This window comes from Tetrao urogallus (assembly GCF_951394365.1).
Source record: "Tetrao urogallus genome assembly, chromosome: 3".
Taxonomy (NCBI): domain Eukaryota; kingdom Metazoa; phylum Chordata; class Aves; order Galliformes; family Phasianidae; genus Tetrao; species Tetrao urogallus.
In genome coordinates, this window is record NC_136815.1 from 87142424 (window position 1) to 87161940 (window position 19517).

The 19517-nt window shown below is 39.6% G+C and overlaps 1 protein-coding gene across 1 annotated transcript in view; it reads left to right on the forward strand.

Moving 5' to 3' along the window:
• Nucleotides 1–19517, forward strand: part of CDKAL1 (CDKAL1 threonylcarbamoyladenosine tRNA methylthiotransferase) — a gene marked incomplete at its 5' end in the record, with an annotated part of 370841 nt that overhangs the window by 93567 nt on the left and 257757 nt on the right. The window contains one exon of the mRNA XM_079533182.1: nucleotides 18984–19080. Within this exon, the coding sequence (XP_079389308.1) occupies nucleotides 18984–19080 (97 nt within the window). The remainder of the gene's footprint in view (nucleotides 1–18983; nucleotides 19081–19517) is intronic.

Consider the following 19517-nt stretch of genomic DNA (forward strand, 5'->3'; position numbering starts at 1 on the left):
TGATTATTTTGAGGAAGAATTAATTGTGAAAGCTCTTACTCTTGATGAATAGTAACATCTTGTTAACGCTTGAGTGGCGTTAAATCCTCACTGTAATTAAATCCATGCTTCCATGGAAGCAGTATATATGTGAAGACAGTTTATATGCACGTTCAGCAACTTTCAGGATACTTTTCCCTTGAGAATCCACATTCAGTTTATCTACAGCTCACTGTGAAGAGTTCAAGCAGCATGGATGAACCAGACCAATTTTGTAAGTAAGTATTGTTAAGAAGCTTCCTGGAGCTCTTGACACTCATGGACATGGGAAGGAAATGATGCTGGTTTCTTGGCTGCTTCTCTGAGCTCTTCCTTAAGGTTTGTTCTTTCGGCTCAGGCCTGTTGCTCTTGAGGTCTGGCCATAGGGCTGGGAATTGCCAGCTGACTGGACCCAAACAAGAGGCAGCCTTCTGTTGTGCTCCTGTGGATTTGGGGAATTTACTCTGGAAAAAAAGAAGTATGTTTTTGACACTAGAAATTCCTAAAAAATTTCTTTGATGTGATCATCAGTCATGCCAGGCAGGTAATCTGAGGCTCAAGTTACTGAAGAACATTTTCCCCCTCCCCAAACGTAGAGATTAATTCGCTCTTCATCCTGCATCAAACATGGCATGCTGAAGCTGATTGGTTTACTCATTACCTTTGAATGCATGCCAGAAATGAAGGGTTAGGGTTTGTGCAGCACTCAGGCAGTGAAAGTGTGAATGTTGCTCATTTTCTGTTAGTCAGCCCTTCAGCTCCAGCAGCCGTGGTGTTCTCCCAGACTTAAAGGGAAAGGTGTGTCCGCTCAGCTGGAAAAAAACAGACTGTTCCTTATTTCCCACCACGTAAGGCTATCCACATTTTGACAACAAGATGATGGTCTGCATTTTGGAATGTAGTTTTAATTTTACTGCTTGAGTGACTTTAAACAAGTCATTCTTTAGTTTTTGGGGCTGCAGAACTGAGATAAAGAAAGCTGTGCAACTTGTGAGTATGAGCTTAGAAAAGTGTGTCTTGGACAAAAGGATTTGTGATCTTTACATAAAAAATGATATATAAAATGTTATGTAGCGTTATTCTTAACTCTTTTGAAAAAAAACAAACAACTGAGATCATTCTAGAATGCAGTGGGATAGTCAGCTCTAGCAAATCACTAAAACATCTGTCTAGTATGTATGCTTACCTAATTCCAGACATGCATACTGACATATGAATTAGAGCCTCCTGTTAGAGGTCCTACTGCTCCAGAAGGATGTCAGGATGTAGCTGGGTATGAGGACATGTCATGGGATGTTTCAAGAGGCTTGTTGATTCTATTTTATTTTTAAAAAGGGTTGCGTTAACTCTTAATTGTTGTATGTTACTTAACTGCTTCAGGTGTTGAAGTTTATTAAATGTACCAGCAAGCTGTAGATAGTTGAGATAATTATAGCTGTTTGTTTGGGTACAGAGAAAATAGCCTTCCGAAGGTAGGCTTTTCAAGCACTGACTTAACTCTGTTTCCACTTCCCTCTGGCATAGTTTCCAGTGGATTTATCTTATTTTATTATAATGCTAGAAAGCAGCCTTTGAAATCCATGAATCCATTTGAATCCATTTGAAATATGCAATTTTATGTTAGCTTAGCAGTTTGCCCATCCATCTATCCAACCATTCAAATTTGAATTTAACTCCTCCAAAATAAGTCCATAATGTCCACTAGTATGTCTGCATTCTTGTGCTGACCTATCCAAATAGAAAGTGGAGATTAAGTGATCTATTGTTTGAAGATTATACCTCTGTATTCTCCGTGCAGTGTTGAAATCATACAAGAAACTGTCTGCCCATTGGATAGAAAGAAAATAGTTCTGGCCACTTTTGCTCTGGATTGAATAACTGACTCCCTTCAGTAGAATTCCCCATCAGGCATCTGTTCACAATCTCTGCTTTTTGGTGTTTCTCTCTGAGCTGTATCATTTTCTTGATGATGCAGTCAGCCTCAGCTCTGGGGCTTGGCTCTCCAGTAGGGAGAGGCAACTTGCAGCACAAAATGCACTGGCAGATTTTAGTCTTGTGATCTAAGGAGTTAATATGTTTCTGTTCAACAGCAGAAAGACTTTCACTGCGCAGTTCTCATAGTTGGCGAAGTGTATCACAAGTAGAAGAGGTTAAAAAGCTGGAACAAGGGAAGAAAAGTAATAAGGCAGTGCCACCTGGGCACTTAGGCAGCGTGCCCTGCAGGAAACAGGAAAGAATTACAGGAATAGAACATGCACTGTTTCTGCTTGCTTTGCATTATGTCCAGCATTTAGATAAGAATGCCATTGGGTGCTCCCTTGATTCAGGTTATGGGAAAAGTGCTCTTTGAGAAGTGGATAAGGTGCACGGTATCCTAGTCTGTGTAGTAATTCAAGTGCCTTTTAAGATTTTGTAGCTGTGCTCTTTGTATGTAGTAAACAGAGTTTCCGTTTAATATTAGTGACTTAATGTATACAGTGAACATCCTCTGTGACCCTTAGTTCCTGAGAACAATCTTACTGCAGATTGATTTTGTTCTTTTTTGCAATTTGATATGTAACTTGGAAAACTGCTGTCTGGTGATGGAAATGGCTGCATTAAAAAAGCGATGAGTAATAGCTGGCAGCTCCAGACCATATAATCACTTCGACAGAGCTCAGGCATCCCAAATGAAAATGTTTTAAATTCAACTGTGAGAATAGAATGGTTTTGAATTAATGTGGCTGTGGCCTTAAAAATAATTCTGGTGGTGATTTTAATTCTTCATGCTTGAAAGATAATAAAGTCAAGTTCTTCTGTATCTGTTGAACCACAGAATTTGGAGCACTATGAGGCAGACCTTTGTGTTCTGAGAACAGTCTGATTTGGGCACTTATTTATGTACATCAGCCATCAGTCCACATGAATGCATGAGATACAGCCTTCTGTTGTTGCTTTGCACTGATGATGACTACCCAGCTCTCCGGGAAATACTTGTATCAATTTCTTCGATTTCTTTTATTTTGAACTTTGCATTACTAAATGCTACAGTGATAACCAATCAGCAATTATCCAACACATACCTGTGCTGAGTTTTGTAGTGTTTTTTGTATGTATCTGTAGGTGATTTTATGTACGTCCTGTTGTTTCCTCAAATGTTTTACTTCAGTTAGAAAAGGCTTGTGATCTTTCTACCTGTGTATTTTTGAAATTTTAGTTTAATGCCAATTGACATTATAGGGATAAGCTATAGGCAGAGAAACAGCTTCAGGTTCTTTTGGAAAGATATTTAGGAAATCAGTGCTCATGGCATTGCAGTTCGCTTTCATCTTGAATCAGATTTGTCAGGCTGAGGAGAATGGATTCCAGGAGAACTGAGAAACTTAAGAGCAGGATGGCAGAGCTCACATGCATAGTCAGGCCACTAAACACTTACTGTAATCCGCTTAGTTCATCATTCCTTTCTTTCCTACTCATTCTTACCTGCATTTATTTTGCTTTGCTTGTTCTCAGATCAGCTACTGCTTCCTCTTTATATGGGCTCACTCCAGTGCCCTCTGCTTCCCCTTCCTGGCTTAGTACTCACCTCAGTGCCAGTAGTGGTTGGCAGGCCTACTTTCTGTCTTATATGTTCTCATTTTTTTAAATGTATTTTAATGATGTTTCCTTCCTCACTCAACTTTTCCTCCAAATATAATTGTATTCCTTATGCATTCGCTGCTGCTGCTGGAAGAATAATATTTTAATGATCTTTTCATGGTGTTTTTTTTTTCCCCTTTATTTTAGGATGTTGATGATAAGAAGTACAGAAGGTATTTGGTAGCTACATCAGCTATATCCCTGTAGCTAGATATTACACACAGAAAACGGAGGGGTTTTGGTTTGTCAGTCCTTTCTGAAGCTGCAGTTGAGTACTTAAGACCCTCTTTTGAGGGAGAGGAGAGCGTGTGTGAGGAAACACAATTCAAGAAATGTAGGTGCCCTTTATGAAAACAGAATTGAATAGTTCACTTGGAAGAGAACCAGTCCAACTGCCTGAACACTTACTACAAGAAGAGTTCAAGGTCTCTTAAATTTGTCTAATAAACTTAAGATAATAAATCAGATTGCAGGGTGTTTAGTGTATCACACTATGTGTGCAAACATATACTGTTATTGCCTCTTATTTTATTTTGCCAACTGAGGCAGATCTTCATTGTTACTAAGAAAGGAATTCTGAACTGGCTTATGTGAATTATTCAGCTGAGATCCCAACAGGCAGGCATCACAGAAAGCTCCACTTGCGAGGGCTGAATTCTAAAGCAAATTGGCATACATTAGTTTCTACAACAATTAATATATTGCAAGCCTTGGAGGAAAAGAACACAAATAATTGATTGCTGGCTGTCTAGAAGATCTTTCTGGCAAACTAGAAATTATTATTATTTCAGCTTCTGCTATTTTTCCTGCAATAATTACCAGGTACACAGCTCACAACGCTTTTTCAAAAGTAGCTAATCTGTTTATGTAAAGAAATTGTTTCCCCCTTGCCTTTTCACTGTTGACACTACTGAAAATACCTGTGCTTATAACAGATGCTGCGAAAGGAAGTGTATTCCAATGTATGACACTTTTTTATGACTAAAGCTTTGCATTTGCTAGTGTCAGTGGTTCAAGGGCTGGTTCAACTTTTCAGGCCCCTGCTGAAAGGGTCCTGGGAATCTTGGAATCAGCAGCAAGTTGAACACGAGTCAGCAGTGTGGCCAGGCAGCCAGGAAAGCCAGCTGTGTCCTGGGATGCATCAAGCACAGCACTGTTAGCCAGTGAGGGGAAGTGATTGTCCTGCTCTACAGTGCTCTGCTGCAGCCTTGGGACCAAAGGGAATGGCATGGAGCTTCAGGTTTGGGGGAGGTTCAGGTTGAATATGAAGAAAAGGTTCTTAAGTGAGAGCGTTGAGTTCCTGGATCAGGCTTCCCAGGGAAGTGGTCACGGTGCTGAGCTCTCCAGAGTTCAAGAAGCATCAGGACAACACTCACAGATACATGGTCTGATTGTTGGGTGGTCCTGTGTGCAGTCCAGGAGTAGGACTCCATGATCCTTGTGGATCCCTTACAACTCATTGTATCCTATGATTCTCTGTGTCTCTGTGAATTTTTGTGCACTTTTTTTTAAAAAAAAAATTTTTAATTTAAGTAGATAATCAGAAACTGATTTGCTTTTTCTAGTTGTGTCAGGTGCTGTTCAAACATTCCTGATGCTGGAAAGTGGTGCTTGCATTTCTGATAAAATGGTGTCATGTATTGGTAATGCTTCCTTAATAGTGATGTTGTTGTTAGACATGCAGTAGCTGGGAATATATAGCCTGACAGAAATCACATATCTTTTTTCCTGCAAATCAAATGCTTTGTGAAATAGCTGGAAATCAGTAACTATTATGATCAATTATTATTATAATCAAACTATTGTTTGGTGGTTGTGTTAGTTTCATTTATCGAGAACACTTTTTTCTCCCCCATGGCCTGTAGATTCCTCAGCTTCCTGAATCACTCTTTCCTGCTTCACTTCCACCCTCAAGAGTCAGAAGTCATTCATGCTGGTAACTTCTCCACTCTTCCAGGAACCCTGCTGGCAGAAGGATGCATTTTGCCCCCCACAAGTGTTTTACTGGGAATGCAAACAAACTGGTTTTGCTATTTTTATAGACGAGATATGGTCAACTTCTGCTTTAGGGAAATGGGCTTGACAAACTAAGTTCAGTGTAGCAAGGTGCCTTCGTACCCAGCTAGGAGTCCCTGTGACTTGCTTGAGCTGCTTGGCTGCTTTCCTAACTGAACAGTGCTTTTCAGAAAACTTTAAACATCCCACTTGCACACATCTATATTTTTTCTACAAATGTTCCACTCAAAATGAGATGGTACTTAATATGAGCTGTGTTGGGCAATTCAGAAATGGATTTCAAACCGATCATTTGATAAGGATTAGTGACTAGATGAAGCTGATCCTCTTCAGTGTGCATTATCTCAGTGCTAATTTTAGCTAATGTTATCTGGAAGCTGGCAGAGCTTTAAGGAAGTGTTTGTTAATGTAGGAACCCTCTCTAGGTGTAGGATGTCAGTAAAGAAAGGCAGGAGATCAACATGGCTGAACTGGGACTTGCTGGTAAAACTGGAGAGCAAGAAGAAAATGCGCAGTTAGTGGAAGCAGGGGGAGGTGCCATGGGGGATGTACAGAGGTGCTGCTGAGCTGTGTAGAAATTGAGTCAGGAGGGCCAAGGCCCATCTGGAACTGGATTCGACTTCGAAGGGATGCAAAGAAGAATAAGAAAGGCTTCTATTGGTGAAAAGTCTAGAAGGGCAAATCTCCATTAGTGAGCAATACAAGCAAGCCGGTAGCTGGAGTAGGCTGCTGTACTCAGCAACTTGTTTGACTCAGAACTGTTTTCATTGGCAACTGCTCTTCACACACCCCTCAAGTGGATGGTTCAGAAGATGGGAACTAATGGAGCAATGATCCTGTTTGCATTTTTTGCAGTTTCTTCCCAACTTAAGCTTCTTCAGTTAAGCTTCGTCCGTTTTGCAGAAAGAAAATCCATAATAAATGATAAATTTTTGGTTTGTATTGGCTACTATTAAATACAGTAAATGGGTTGCAAGCTCTCAGTTTTGTAAAGTGTTACTTAGAATTGCTCAGTAAAGTTTTATATATATGTGTGTGTGTGTGTGTGTGTGTGTGTATAGTTTTGAAGTTGTCCCTTATATTGTTAAGGTCAAATTCACACAGTCTAGAATGCACAAAATGAAATGATGAGGTTGGCTTTTCTGAATCTATAACTTTTGAGTTATGTGCAAACTCAGATTATTCATATGCTTTTATTTCTTTGAGTAGCATTATTGAATATTATAAATTATTAAGAATACCATGCACTATCTGCTCTGTCTTCCTACTTTAGAACTGATAAAACTAATATATGAATAGCAAAAATGCGTCTGCTTACTTTTTCTTCTGGGTTACATTTTAAAGGAAAAGCCAAACTAGAGGTAAGTTTTCTGTAGCTACTGACACAACTCTTTTTATTTTGTATTTCCTAATTTGGCATCTGTGTTACTGACATTGTAAGTTTCTGATGCTGAAGACATTTCCAACTGCATGGAAACACAACTTACTTGTTTCAGAGTCATTTTAGAGGCAACTATTTCTGTAGAGAGGAAAATCATTTAGAAAATATAAGTATAGGAGTATAATAGTACAAAATCTCTTGAAGCTAACCGTGCTTACCTGTAGAAGAGGCTGTCAGAGGAAAGACACACATCTAATAGCTTTTTCAGAAAATGGTAAATAATGGCTGAAATCTTACAGTAGATGAGCACTCATTAAATTGATAGACAGTCTGAATAGAGGTGGAAAGATTTGTTTGGGTATACTCGTGGGAGTAGAAAGGGTGAATGTAGCTACAGCATTTTAAGAAGAGCGCATTGGGAGTGAAGGCTCTTGAGTGTTCAGGAGATCATCAGAGTAGAACTGGCATTCAGTTGACCCAGGGTCAGGGCACAAAGTTGGGTAAGCACTTAACAACAACAACAACAACAAAGAACCAAAGAGTCACCACCAACAAAAAAAAAACAACTGAAAAAACAACCCCATAAGTAGTGCAGCACTGTTAAACTCTATGGAAAGGGATTATTAACACCAGGTAAATAAACTAAGATGTTATCTCTCGTTTTACACCATGAAGTCAGGTTGAGGTTCTGGTAGTTACAGTGTAGAAATTCTAGAAGTGCTGTAATTCTGTAGTGTGTTTTGAAATATGTATGCATGTAACACATACAAGTATGCCTGATGTCGGTTGCTGAAGAACTTTAACCTGTATTCCATTGATAAAGGTAGGACTCTGCCTGATATGTGCAGGGCTTGTATTGTCTTAAATAAGCTTGACACACACATACTTTATTCCCTTCTGTAGTAGAGAAGTCTGGACTGCTTTGTTTCGTAGCAAGAGAAAGTTGATGCACGGGGTTCAGATTTTGAAAGGAGCGTCAGGGAGTGCAGTGGTTCATTTCCTGGTTTATTTTTTATTAAAATTTAAGTTTTGACTCCTCCAGCACCTGTGTAAAAAAACTTGTACTTGATGACAGTGGGAGATCTTGCTGTGTACAGGCTGTTCAGAAAAATGGATGCGTCCCGTTGGGTTGTTCTTTAATACTTTGAGTCTTTGTAGGTAGGCCATAGTCGGAAGCAAACATTATTATTAAAGTAATATCACAAATCATGCCATACAAGGGCTGCTTTGAAAGTAATGTTTCCTATTGACATAGGACATAACGTTCTGCTGGCTCGCAGTGTCAGAGAGGATGTTGGTGACATGGCAGTAGAGGTTGAACCTTCCCACCGGTTACGTTTTGTTGCTGTATGTCAGATGGCAGTAGAGGGGCAGTCTGACAAAATGGCATCGGAAGTGCATATAAAGCAAAAAGTGTGCCGCTGAATTTCTCCATGCAGAAAAAATGGTATCCATTGGCTTTCATTGACATTTGCTGAATGTTTGTGAAGACCATACAGAGGATGTGAGCACAGTAAGGCAGTGGGTGATGCATTTCAGAAGTGGTGACAGTGGGTCACCTCCAGTGGTGAAGATTTTTATGAGTGTGGCATGCAGGCTGTTGTTCATAGTTGGCAAAAATGTATGGCTTATGATGGTGTCTACATTGAAAAATGGTGTTCTGCAGCTGAGAATTTGCTCTATCAAAGAGTGTTTTTTGTATCTGTTTTAATTTCCATGGAAATAAATAGGAGGCATTACTTTTGGGGAGACCTACATGAATGTAGCACCCTCAGAGTCTTAAAAGTAGGTTTGGAAACATGGAAGCAAAGTATAAAAATAAATATGACCTTGAAATCTACTCTGGAATATGACAGGTACACACATACAGGTAGCACGTCTTCTGTCCTCTTAGATTCTGTAGTATTTGAGAACTGTAGAACAGCTCCTGCTGACAGGAGCACATGCATTTCTTTTCCTAAATTTTTGTAACAGGATGATAATTAGGAGGTGAATTAAGTGTGTTGAAGACAGATTATTGCATTATTAATATCATTTTCTTTAAATCTGCAGAGATGGTGCAGTATTAAAAACAGAAAATGATAGAACATAAAGCAGTTGCATAGGAAACATTTGAGCAATTAGTATTGCTTAGATACATTTATCTTTTTTTTTTTTAATCAGTAGTAGTATTAGCAGTAGTATTTGAACTGTTTGTGTGTTACAAAGAAACTTGAAAGTTGTAACTTCTGTGAGAGAGCTGTAATGCTGAAGGCCTTTTTCATTTGAGCATAAATTAGAGCAGCAGTCGGTTTTACAAAGAACGTTAGGATCCTTGTGGATGTGCAGCTGGAGTCTGTGTCCATCTCCTGCACACACTTGTGTGTGATCACACAACAGAACCTGGACCAGAACTGAGCATGTGTCACAGTAACCAAGGGCTGACCACAGGTAGAAATAACTTTCAGGATCCTGAAGGAAGTTAAGTTGGGAGCAACAGCCCCTCTATTCTTTAGATGTCTTCTTGATCTAGAGAAGCGAGTACAGAATAAGCACTGCTGCAAGTCTGAAAATAAAGACAAGTTGATAAATCAGTTATAAAACATAGACCTTTTCTGGTACAAAACCTGTCTGGAAGGGTGGACATTTACCTGTGAGCTTTTAGAAATGCAGGCAGAACATGAGCTGTAGCATACCTTTTTTTCTCTCCTTGTGGAGCAAAGGAAGGTGACAGCAGTGCCTTCTTCTGGGCTACAAGAACTATAGGGCAAAAGAAGAGGAGAAGAAAAAGTAGCTCATCCATTCTGATTCAGAGCTGCTGCTAACCCGTAAATGAGGGTGAAAAGGAGTGGATCCTGGCTCCACTCCTTCTAGTTACTCAGGTGCATTGCTTGAAGCTGAGCTCATTGGATTAGCCATGCCTTCTCTCCTGGTGCTCAACCCTTGGCTCAGGCTGTGACCTGGCCATTTCCACGCACTTCTTAAGATTAGAGACTGTTAGGGAAGCTTCACCTGTGAAGAACCTAACTTGTTTTGCATAGTACTTGCAAAATAACCTTTAAGTTTATTCATTGCTGTATTATATTACTAAAGAAGCCACTGCTCAATGGCCTTCTTCAGTGAGGCCTTTTTCATGGTGTTCTTGACAATGGAACTTGTTGGCTTACTGTGCTGAAATAGTTACTGCCACTAGTTACTTATGTGATACAAACTTTGTATGTGGTACTGTTTAGTCTGGTCTGTTTGGTCTGCTTATTCTTTGAGGATATGTGCATGTTTGTATGTGTGTACTGGTAAAGAGGTACTATAAACATACTGGTATTAGTTTTTAGGAATAAAAGTTTAAGGGAAATATGTATTATATATTAATATGTAATATGTGATATATATATATTGCTTGAGTCCTTTTTTTTTTTTTCTGGCCTTTCAGATGTGCACATGACCTAAAACTTTCATGAACCTATGCATCTATTAACTCTGAAATGAGAGCATTGCAGTTATAGAACATTATCTGTTCCCAAAACTGCTAGAATGATATCATGGTTATTTTAGGAGACGTTCTTGGGAAAGCTAATATATCTAGAGAAGTAACTCCTTCAACTGTACTAAAGGTACAGTTTTTAGTTCTTCACATAATACATTTTGTATGAGATTTAGATGAGTGATGCTTGTAAGGTTGCTCTCCCTCTGCCTTCCAGATATTGTTTTTCCCAACCACATACATCTAGAAGTCTAAAATGGCATGGATGTCAGAGTGCTGCATGAATTGTTAGTGACTTTAGCAGATGTAGCTGCTCTTATCAATCCCACTTCACAGTGGGAGTTCACTAAAGCCACATCATATCGCTTGATGCACTTGAGTTTCCTGCTTGCTAATGGCATCTTCTTGCATTCCAATGATGTTTGAGCATCAGTGACCTTGACTTCCAGCAGTGCACAGGCAAACTGCAGTCTTCACACATGTCACCTGAGAATTTTTTTGTTTGGTTTTGTTATTTGACAATACAATTAAAAAATGCTTGATCACCTCCCTCACCTGCTAGCCGCTCTTCTTTTGATGCAGCCTAGGGTACGCTTGGCTTTCTGGGCCTTGAGGGCACATTGCTGGCTCATATGCAGCTTGTCATCCAGCAGTAACCCCACGTCTTTCTCGGCAGGGCTGCACTCAGTCCTTTCGTCCTCTGGCTTGTATTGATATGGCACAAATACTAAAGTAGAATATTACAGGTATTACTGGAATATCTGTACGAAGAATGGAGAAGTAGAGTGATAAAGTGAACTATACAATAGTTCACTGTAAAGATTTTGATTTCCACTTCTTTCATCTGTGGGTTAGCATGTTAATGTTCCTTTCCATGCACATTTACAGGGTACTTTCTTTCACCAGTTAAATATATCTGATTGAACAGACAATCTGTATGTGCACAAATACATTCAAGGTAGGATTAAGCTCAAGTTTGGAGGGGGTGAATGTCTCGTTATTTGCAAGTAGTAGAAAGAATCGTGCGCTTAACAGTGGAAAGTAGCGACTGGTGAGGCCTCACCTCGAGTGCTGTGTTTAGTTTTGGTATAGAAAAGACGTGGAGGTGCTGGAGCAGGTCTAAAGAAGGGCAACAAGGCTTGTGAAAGGATTGGAGAATATGGCCTACAAGGAGAGACTGAAAGAACCGGGGCTGTTTAGTCTGGGGAAAAGGAGGCTGAAAGGAGACCTTATTGCTCTCTTCCAATATCTGAAAGGTGCTTACAGCAGAGCAGGGCTGGTCTCTTCTCACTGGTGACAGGATGAGGGGAAATGGCCTCAAGTTGTGCCAAGGTGAGATTAGGCTGAATATCAGGAAACACTTCTTACAGCAAGGGTTGTTAAGCACTGCAATAGGCTGCCCAGGGAGGTGGTTGAGTCACCATCCCTGGATGTGCTTAAAAACCATTTGGATGTGGTGCTCAGGGACCTGATTTAGCAGAGGGTTGTTAGAGTGAGGGTAGGATGGTTAGGTTGTGGTTGGACTCAATGATCTTGAAGGTCTTTTCCAACCTGAGTGATTCTATGATTCTGTGAATTTCTTTAGATCCCTCCTGCAGAAAGGGTAAAATGAAACTGGAGTTATAGAGAGATGAAGAAGTATTTTTTTAGAACCTTAACGTGTTGCAGCTGCGCTGAAGGACATGAAGCTTCAAAGATATGCATGAGCTGGCAGTTTTCCTTTTGAGAAACTTTCAGCTTTTACCATCTCCAGCACTTCCCTGTGAGTGCGGTTACCAACAGCCTCTGCTTTTGCCAGGCAGGATCAGCAGAACTTCAGTGCCCTAATGCAACTCAGAGTTAGTTACAGGTACTGTCAGCAGAGAGCTAAAGGTGGGAACAGAAGGTACCTAGTGTTGAGGGTTTCTTAAGTGCAACATTTGCTACTGGGGGTTTTAGTGTCTCATGTATGTAATATGAAGTATTAATAATATAATTATAATGAATTTCTCTTTTCTCTAATCCCAATGTAGTTAATATTGATTATGGAAAGCATTAACTTTGCAGATACCATTTTTGTGACACGTTTAACATGCAGGTATTACCAGAGGGTGAACCACCATGCTAAACTCAATTATGTCTGCTTATTTTTGTTGTTTTTCTTCTGCGGACAAACCTGCAATTGCATCCCTTGTATGCTAGGTAATGGATGGAAGCAAGCTTCTGTTCTAACTGAGGTATTGGAACTAATACACTAAGCTGTGCTGAGAGAACTGCCTGTAGGTTGGAAACAGCTGCTAACAGATCAGTTTGGAGTGTGATTGCAAGTGTCTGCTGTAAAAAGCAGGATGGATCTGTGGTGCTCATGAAAAGCAGAATTCTGAGTAGTGTGTTCAGGTAAGTTTGTTTCTGAGAACAGATAAGATGCACAAAATGTAAAGACTATTGGTGCAGGTCCTGTATCGAAATGCACAGAATGCTTTTTTCTTCCCCATGTATATCCTCTCAGAATGTTAAGGAAGAATGTGGTACATAGCATGTGAATTTTGAGTCAAACTTGCCATTGTTCTGAGAGCTGACATTTCACATCTGCTGTGATGGATATTTTGTTTTTCGTTTTTCTGAACACATCTTTACAATCTTAGTTTTGAGTCTGTTGGAGCAAACGTTTGTCTCTTCTGAAATATTTTGACAAAAGACACATTTGCTTTTGTTGTGAGGATAACTTGCAACTTATTTTTCACCTGTATTATTTAAGTGTTACATGATAGTTTTTGCCAAAGGAAACAATTCAGGATATGCAGCACAGTAACTGAAGAGTTGTTCTGCTGGAAATTACTACTCAAAAGCAATTTAGTTAACTTAGGTAATGAGTATCAATATGCTGAAGTGAACTTTAGGCCTTCATATGCGCCACAAAATGTAGCAGTTCTGTGACTGTGGAGATGTACAAGGAAGCTGACAGACTTAAGTAGATTTGAACCATTCTTAGAAAGTAATTTCAACAGTGCTCTAATCCATAATATTGACAAGTTTTGCTCTTATTTTCTAAGCTACTTTGATTACGGGTCTGACCCTAAACTAGAAAGCACAACTTGTATGAGAATTTCTTACATCCTTCTTGCTCTTTGTTCACCTGTGCCATTCAGTGTCTTGCCACCCAACTGGAACGTTGCAAAGGACACATCGAGCTCACTGTAGACAAAATGAGGAGTTCCCATGTCCCTCTTTTTCTGCTTTCTTCCCAGCAACTTTCCCTTTACCATCATTGTGGCTCTAGTGCTGCCCCTCTTGTGTGAGCTGATTAAACTGAACGAAAATAAAAATAAATCCGCACCCAACTCCATAGCTTTCTCCTGTATCAGTGAGTTAAATGAGACCATGGAAGGGTCCAGTGAGGTGCAGAGCTCAGAGCAGAGGGAGAGTGAATCTAGATGGCCAGAAATGAGAAGGAGGATGGACTGGAGTTGGAGGAAGGTAGCAGCTGACAGCAAAGATGGGAAGCAAGCCTTTGGGTAGTAACAAAGCATTAGATTGGCTGATTGCCTGTAGCATCACAGTTACTGATTGCCTGTAGCATCACAGTTACTGTTCAGAGTTTTTCAAACAGAGAGTAGCCGTGTGATCTTACAGATTTTCAGGAATTTATTCCTGATGCTACGCAGGCACCATCTTTTAATTCCAGTGGTGTTGCACTCTCCTTAGAACTTACGGCTTCCTACTGATTAATTCAACAGATGAGACAGTTGGAAGATCTCTCACAGAAATGAATCTTTAGCCAAATAGCATTTGCTTTTCCCCAGAGACATCACATCATCATTTCTGCTGTCTGGGAAGCAGTATCCACCTGCTTTACTTTTTATAACCTTTGGCAGATTTATCTCATGATATACCCAGATCATACTGTAGAAAGCCAGAGAGCTGCCTTAGCAAAACTTTTCGATATATTATTTCATGCACGTCTTTGGAGCTTTTTAGGCACAAACTTCCTGCTGATTTATGCCTTCACAACTTCTAGGAATATTTGGTAAGATGTAATGTGGATTTTGAGTGATGGAAAGGCATGGGAATGACATGGGCAGACTATATAGGTTAATTGCACAAGTTGACTTAACTCTACTCACCTTAAACTGAAGGTTGCCAGTTTTGTGCTGGCACTGTAATTGGGGTCAGGAGTGAGGAGAAACTGCGTTTGGTAGAAGGAACTAATTGCCATAAAACAAATTACTTTCCAGTTTTGTTTCAGAGAACAAAGATATTACCCACTGTACTTTACTGTACAAGTAATTTCTCTTATTGCTTTACAATTTTGGACTACCATCAGCATAAAGCTTAATAAGCTTACTGTAAAGCACTTTTCCAGCTAATTTATTGATTTTGCTAGAGTCCTCTTTCCTCCTCTGACTTGTATTTGGCTGCTGTTTAGTAGCAAGTAGCTTTCTACTCATTGTTAGAACAGCTCTTCATTATTTAATTTCACCAGCAATTAATTTTGGTGGAGAAACATGCAATGGAAGCTCTGCAGAGAAGGACCTAAGTGTTTTGGTGGACATCAGGTTAACCTTGAGCATGCAGTGTGCCCTTGTGGCCAAGAAGGCCAGTGGTATCGTGGGGTGCATTAAAAAAATGTGGCAGGCAGGTTGAGGAGGTGATTCTCCCCCTCTACTCAGCCCTGGTTATGCCATGTTTAGAGTACTGTGCCCAGTTCTGGGCTCCTCAGTTCAAAAAAGACAGAGATCTCCTAGAAGGAGTCCAGCAGAAGGCCACAAAGATGATTAGGGGCCTAGAGCCTCGTGCGTGAGGAAAGGCTGAGTAAGCTGGGTCTGTTCAGCCTGCGAGAAAGCAGACCGAGGGGCATCTGGTTAATACTTATAAATATCTAAAAGGAGATGGGAGGCAAATGGATGAGGCCGGGCTCTTCATGATGATGGGTAGTGATAGGGCAAGGAGCAGTGGACTAGAACTTAAACATAGGAAGTTCCATACAAGCATGCAGAAGAACATCTTTCTGGTAAGAGTGATAGAACACTGAAAAAGGTGGCCCAGAGAGGCTGTGGAATCTCCTTCTGTAGAGATACTCAAGACTCATCTGGATGCCTACCTGTGTGACCTATTGTAGGGAACCTGTTGGCACTGGGGTTGGACTCAGTGACCTCTTGAGGTCTCTTCTACCCCTGTGATTCTGTGAGATCCAGTGAAGGATAATCTGTGAATGCACCGCTGATCTCTTACAGCTTTCTACTGCATTGTTTACTGTTTTCATACCTCTGTTTTTTTCCTCGTTTGTTTTCGTTCCACGCCTGTTACTTTGGAATTAGCTAGAATAATTCTTTTCTTCAAAACAGAATTGCTCTGATTAAATTTGTCTTCATATTATATGAGCTTGCAAGTAATTTTTAGAGAAGAATATATTGCTAGAAAATATATGCTGGTGCTGTTATATTGAAACTTCAAGGTGAGGATCATGTAACTGAAAAATATGAGAGGTGTCTGAAAGGGAGGATATGTTTATTCATGTCTCTACTAGGTTCCATGAGATATTATTCTCATTACTATTCATGCTTTTTGAAGGATAAAAGCCTTTCTAATACAGTTGCTGTGCTAATGAAATTTCTAAAGAGTAGTTTTTATCAGCTTTTGTTAATAATAATAAAAAGAAGAACAGGGATCATTAAATGATGTTAAAAGGTAGCAAATGGTACCAGTGCATGTTTTAAGAAGTGGCTTCTTGAAAAAGTGACACCAACATTTTCATAACTTCCTTACAGTGGTTTATCCTGTATGGTGGAATTCATAGACTGTTTGCTGTATTATGGATGCAATGAAAATTGACTATGACTGGAAATTTAGTTCTAACATTTCTGTTTAATTGCACTTTAAAGCAAAAAAAACCTCATTGTACAAAATTCTTTATTCTTTAGAGACCTGTACAACTTTAAGAAACAGTTAAATGAGAGCAGTTCTTATTAGGAAGAATAATCAGTTTAACTTTCTACCCCCTAGCTCCAGTTATTGTCCCAGAAGAAAAGGCAAAATGTGAAAGCTATGAAATAACATTAAAATGCCATTTAATTTGTCGAGGGAAACACTGTTTTTTTTTTCTTTTTTTTTTTTCCTCAGATAAAAAGACTTGAATAAAAGCTTTTTCCTTTGTAGTGCTTGCAGACTTTCAAGTAAATGGAGAAGATGGTTGCTAGCAGCAGATCACACCAGATGCACAGCTGCCTAGGGATGTGCGTGGTGTTTGCTGGAGACAGGTCCTACTGTCTTGCCTTGAGGCATGAGGTTGAGTCTGTTAGACCATGTAGGTAGTGTTTTTTTTCCTCAGCTAGCAGAGTGTCACATTGTGGTATGTGACATTTTTAGGTAATGCGTGAGGTAGATTTATTTTTTTTTAACTTGTAGATGTAGGTGACCTCTATTGAAGTTTTTTCAGAAACCTTAAATATTTACCATTGACATAAAAAGAGGGCTGTTTTTAGAGAAAAATTACTAGATTGCTTGCTTAAGAAACATGCTAAATTAGCATTTCATTGTAGTTTTCTTCCTTGATAAAATTTCTGTGGATACATTGAAGGATTTGCATTTATATTGGATATCATAGCATGCAAATAGAGGATCAGTGAGACTCTGTATGATGAATATCTGAAGATTTCCTGAAATTTCTTCTTAAAGAAAGTGGATAATTTTATAGATATGTTTGCTGCATTTATATTAGATGCAAAGTAATAGGTGTCATACATTTTCATGTTAATTCACACTTATCTGTTTATAGGATATTTAATTTGTTCCTTTGAAATGCTTCTTTTTTAGTGCAGCTGCTAACACAAGACATTTGGCAAGATAACCTGTGATCTATATTATTACGGTTCCTGTATTCATATGAGATTTCTTTTTTCATCTGAGCTATAATTTGTAAATAAAATTTTCCATATTACAATTGCAGAGTGAAAATTGTGACTTAATAGCATAACTATTTGTAGTACCAGTCCAGCTTTTAACTTTTTCCTTCATTAAATTAGCATCTGCTGGAGATTTCCAGGTATTCAGCGTGGAATCGGTTGAGCATTTTGAACATCACTTTCTCTGCTGCATTCAGCTTGCAGGCTGCTCATACAAGCCCAACAGTGTACAATCATATTAGTAATTGAGTATTTTGAATAAGAGAATTTTTCTGAAAAATGCTATGATAGGACTTAGACTATTTTAACGTAACAGTAAGCTCTTATTAGTTCACATATTGCTGGAGAAAACTGGATTGAAGAGATTGCAGTTAGGCAGAAATCTGGCAGGCTGTGATAAGACACGACTACGAATGGCAGTTCTTGAAACAACTGACATGTCAGACCTCACCAATCTGCTAAAATTATTCACTTCTTTACTGTTTTGCACATTATTCTAAACTCACAGAATAGTGTGAATTGCAGGGGACCTTAAAGATTATCTAGCACCAACCCCACCTGTCTCCCTGTGCAGGGACATCTCCCACCAGATCAGGTTGCCCAAAGCCCCATCTAACCTGGCCTCGAATACCCCCAGGGATGAGGCATACACAACACTTCTGGGCACCTGTTTCAGTTCCTCACCACCTTCTGCGTAAAGATTTTCTTTCTAATGGCTAATCTAAATCTACCCTCTCTCAGCTTAGTGCTGTTTCCCCTTATCTCCCTGATAAAGAGTCCCGTTGTGATTTTTCCACAACAGCTCCAAGCAGTCAGTCCATCCTACTACATAGAGATCAACTCTACCACCTCTTCTGCCTTGCATCAGTTGTTATGAGTCATCCCACCACATTTCTGTGATAGCAATTATCATGCAGCTGGAAAACCACAATATGACTTCCAACTCCTCCAGTTTGTAGCCCATGCTGTGTGCATCGTTAGAGAATTGCTTCACCCTGGCTGCTGGTCCTGCTACCTTTTGAGAGGAGGAAGCCCTAATTCCCACGTGGCATTTCTGGAGCATTTTCTCGATTTCTAATGCATCAGCAGTGTGTGAGTCTTTGTTGCTCAGCTCTCCATCCTCTGTCCCCACAGAAGCTAGTTTAATGCTCTCCCTGTAAATCTGGTCAACGTACTGGCAAAGATGCTCTGAACTAGTGGGTCCTATCTGCCTAGAATATCACTTGTATTCTGTGTAACTTCTCTTGAGTCACACTCACTATCTCCCTCCCATCTTACTTGATAAGATAATTTGTTGTCATTGTGGCAATTATAAAGTACCTCTAATTAGGGCTTTTGAAGTGGTCCTGCTATGCAGGGTGCACATGCTAATGCTCTCTGTAGGTACACCACAAACTGACCACGTGTTTTATCATAAGCCATGCTGTGGAGTTCTTTTGTTGTAGTGTTTTGTTTCTGAGGTTCACATACGTACAAGCCGCTTCCGATTTGAGAATGCTTTTGTTGTGATTGCTTTCTTCTTGCAACCACAATATATCTGCTATAAAACTGAAAATTACTGAAAATTAGTTTTCAAAATCTTAACGTGCAGCCTGTCTTTTTTCTTTAGGAAAGCCCAAGAGGCGAACAAGAAAGTGGTTCTAGCAGGCTGTGTTCCACAGGCCCAACCTCGTCAGGATTACCTCAAAGGCTTGAGTATTATAGGGGTATGTATCTTTATTGATTAGAAACAGAAGATTTTGGTAAATGTTTTCATAGGCCAATAGCCTTAGGATAAATTTAGTTGACTGGTTGACTTTCTCCTCAAAAAAGCAGTAGAGAAACTTAGTACCTCTGGTTGTCTGCTTTCATTATAAAGCACTTAAGCCTTTTTATACCCACAGTTATTTGCTCTGGTTGTGGGCTGAGGGGTCAGAGGAAATGGATGCTCTTGACAGAAATTAGTTTCAGTGCCGTTTGTAGCCATAAGGGCTCTGCTACAGCCACTGCTACATTGTTTAAAATATCACAGTTTATTTGTATTAAGATATAAAAAAAAGTAAAATCAGTGAAAGAGTGGCAAAGCACTTGAGCAGATGTCACACGGGCATAGCTGAAGGTTTGGTGTTTTTGTGCTTTTTTCTTTTTATGTCATTCTTTTAAG